This window comes from Fonticula alba (genome assembly GCF_000388065.1).
Source record: "Fonticula alba strain ATCC 38817 unplaced genomic scaffold supercont2.2, whole genome shotgun sequence".
In the NCBI taxonomy this organism is placed as follows: domain Eukaryota; order Rotosphaerida; family Fonticulaceae; genus Fonticula; species Fonticula alba.
The window spans coordinates 59,809-63,078 of record NW_009242972.1 but is presented as its reverse complement, the minus strand read 5'-3'; the positions used below and the strand labels follow the sequence as shown (position 1 = coordinate 63,078).

The following is a 3,270-nucleotide window of genomic DNA, read 5'->3' as shown; positions in this document are numbered from 1 at the left end:
TCTCTCTCTCTCTCTCTCTCTCCTTCTCTCTCTCTCTCTCCTTCTCTCTCTCTCTCTCCCCTCTATCGTAGCTTCGTGATGAACGTGCGCGACACGAAGGTGAGATCGCCGATTTCCAGGCTGACCTCCGACGGATGGCCCGGCAAGTGAGGGCATACGGCGCACAGCTCCAAAGCGCTCTCCAAAGCGCCCATCCTTCAGCCGGTATGCAGCGTTTCCTCGATGGCGGGAACTACCATGATGGCGGGCATGACAGTGGTCCTGATGGGTAGGCGCCTCACTTGTGGGGTAGTGAATGTACAACATCAGCAGAGAAAAGTGCGGGGCGGCATGTTGCTCATGTGTGTTCGGTGAGTGTGGGCCATGCTTGTTGCAAATGCTGCCGACAGTCGCGGGCAGGAGGACGGGCGGGCGGGCGGGCGGGTGGGTGTCGGGGCGGGGTAGGCAAAATGCCCATCCATTTCTCGGGGAAAACCGTTGGGTTGGGCCTGCATAACCCAGCGAGTCCCAACGAACTGGCCCGATTTGAATTGACCGCCCCTCCCCCCCCCTTGCCAGGAATCCCCCAAACCTTGAGATCCTCCACTGCGACCTTTCGCGGGTCTGTAAGCCTTTTCTGACGCCGAATATATCCTCTCTCTTCCTCTGTCTCTCCCCTCTCTCTCCCCCCCCCCCACACACACACCCTCCCCTCTTTCTATACTCGGCTTTTCCACCCATCCCCAGCCGGTCTCCTCCCTGCCTCTCCTCCTACCACCATCTGTCCTTCCTCTGATTTGTCCGTCTTTCGTGTTATTTCGTCACAATGTCCGGCCCCCCGGGTGCCCGGTTTCCCGAACTCGATGAGCATGGTCTCTTTTCCTCCGATGAGGAGAATTTCTTGCCATCTGGGCTCTTTCAATCTGTCGATCCCACCGGCTCTCTGATGGCACCCCCATCGACAGGAACCATGGAGCCCGGTGTCCCCGGTGCTCCTGCCAGCCTTGGTGAGCTTGGGGACACCAAAGCAGAGCACCCGACTCCGGCAGATGCGACCTCTGGCAGCCAGCTGGACCTGAGCAACCTTGATACCATCGGGTTGGAGTTCGCTCGAGCTGCTGGACTCCTTGAGCCGATGCCGGAGGCTGTGGCGGAGCCTCCCCCGCCGGATGCCCTTCCTGGGGCGACTCACGGGGCGACTCTCTCCTCCGAGGAAAGTGTCTCTCCCGGGGCGCAGGACTTCCGCTTGATGCTGCGCGCATGGCAAAATGAGCTCCACGCGCCGGAGATTCTCCCATGGGCTGGAGGGCCCTTCGGGCGCCTTTTCCAGTCGATACGCGAGCAGGTTCGAGTGCATGTGTCCTTCTTTCGATCGAAGTCCCAAAGCCACTAACCTGCCATGTATGCAGCGTGATGTTATCGACGATCTGAAGGCCGGTGGCACCGAGGACGCCTTCATTGCGGTCATCATGCAGACCGATTTGGAACGCGTCAAGTATGTCCTCCGGGCGTACGTCAAAGCGCGACTGAGCAAGGTGTGTCCTCCTTCCCGGGATAGATCCTCAGCCTGACGTTCGATGTCGGCTGCTTTGCCAGCGGCCCTCCACGCTTGACACTCACTCCTGTCCGGCGTCCCGTCTCTTTGCCCCCTTGAAATGGGTCCCTCCCAGATCAACCAGTTCTGCCACAATATTCTCTTCCAGCCGGTACTGCGCGAGCGCTTGACCCCTCGCGAGCGTGCTTATGCCCGCCGGTGCGCTGGTGTCACTGGCATCTGTTCCAGCCCGCCCCTTCCGGAGCCACTGACCCATGTTCTCGGGGCCCCCATTCAGCATGCAAACCATCTGGGACTCGCATATCTTGTCGTCGGCTGTCGGGGCTCTCCCGCCCCTCTTTGCCAAATTGGAGGATCCCCATCACTCCAACATGAGTGCGTTCCTCTTTGTCCCTCTCCCCCCTCCCACTTCCCCCCTCCCCCCATCCTCCCCCCTTCCGACCTGCTCTCCCTCTCCACTATCTCCACTTCTCCTCGGTCGCCCGCTGACAGCCCACTTCCCTGCGTCTTCTCATGATGACAAGTCCGCACGCCAAACCTCGATGCGTTGGTATTCGTCAGAGCCCTCACTCCAGAGGGTGTCACCCTCGAAATTGAAGACGGGTACGCATACGGCCTCCCCGATTGGCCGAATCAGATCGTCATCTAACCCGGCTCCCCTTTTCTGTCACGGTCTATCCTCTCTCCTCCAGCGCCAAGGAAGTGAATCTTCTTCAGGGCGGCATTTCGACCGTCACATATGCGGAAATCGAGGAACTCCTCCTCCAGAGCCAGGTAGAGCTCCTGTGATATGTTCTCCACACTCAACCGTCTCTTCCTTTCCCTCCCACTGTGGCCCTTTCTTTCCCGTTTGCCTCTCCCATTTCTATCCGATCAGATCGTGTCCTTGTGTATTCCGTTGCCCGCCCCCGGCCGGTATGGGCACATTGTGGTGACCATCACTGTGCCTTGAATTGAGCGCTGTTTTCCTTTGGTCCTTGCAATCATCGGTTTGGCTGGTGTGTGTGTGTGTGTGTGCGAATGACTGACGTCGGAGATGCATGGTGATTGTGTTCCTTTGAGGCAGAGGCCCCCACATGCTTAGATTACAGTACAGCCGTGGTGATGCGAGAGTGATATGAAGAATGAGAATCACCGGACTGGATGCTGCTGTGACGCGCCGCGTCCGCGCTTGTTAGTTGGGGCCAAGCGTCGGCAGTCGAGCGAGGGGGAATGGCGGAGAAGCCTCTTCCACAAAGATGGGTCCGTCTCTGTTTTGTGACCAGCAACAAAGCATACCACTTTGGGCCCCTCGTCGTCCGCTCCCGTTCACTCTGCCCCCCCCCCCCCCCCCCCCCCCCCCCCCCCCCCCCCCCCCCTCGCCCTCCTGTCTCGGAGGATCCCTTCTGCCCTGTGGCCCATATTGCGTGCGCTTTCTGACCGACCCTCTGCCACAGTCTCCTACTACCTGGACTCGGCCAACATGCGCGCCCACCCGCGCTCGCGCATGCTCGCCGCCTTCTCCCTGGTCAACTCGGTCCGCGACTCGTCGCCCTCCGCCTGCCTGACCCTCTTCGACTCCTGGCAGCAGACACTGATCGTGTCTCTGGGTAATCCGAAGTCCCTCGAGTGCGTGGCCTCGCTTCCTTCTCCTTGCCTTGCGCTTTCCTTTTTCCCCTTCCCATTCCTCTCTCGGCTCCTGCCCCTGAGCTCTTCCCTCCCTTCGCGGCCTGCTTGCCGACTCACCCTCCCTCCCC

General features: G+C 60.1%; 2 protein-coding genes across 2 annotated transcripts in view; both read left to right on the top strand.

Annotated features, from left to right (window-relative positions):
• The window catches only part of H696_01029 (hypothetical protein), a 2,452-nt gene extending 2,123 nt beyond the window's left edge, over positions 1 to 329 (top strand). The window contains exon 6 of the mRNA XM_009494914.1: positions 72 to 329. Within this exon, the coding sequence (XP_009493189.1) occupies positions 72 to 272 (201 nt within the window). The 3' untranslated portion in view covers positions 273 to 329. The remainder of the gene's footprint in view (positions 1 to 71) is intronic.
• A 343-nt stretch (positions 330 to 672) lies between these two features.
• Positions 673 to 2,503, top strand: H696_01028 (hypothetical protein). The gene is made up of 6 exons (XM_009494913.1): positions 673 to 1,324; positions 1,389 to 1,514; positions 1,650 to 1,732; positions 1,812 to 1,909; positions 2,059 to 2,137; positions 2,227 to 2,503. The coding sequence occupies exons 1-6, from the start codon at positions 806 to 808 to the stop codon at positions 2,321 to 2,323; spliced, it is 1,002 nt and encodes a 333-aa protein (XP_009493188.1). The 5' UTR covers positions 673 to 805; the 3' UTR covers positions 2,324 to 2,503.
• The last annotated feature ends 767 nt before the right edge of the window (positions 2,504 to 3,270 follow it).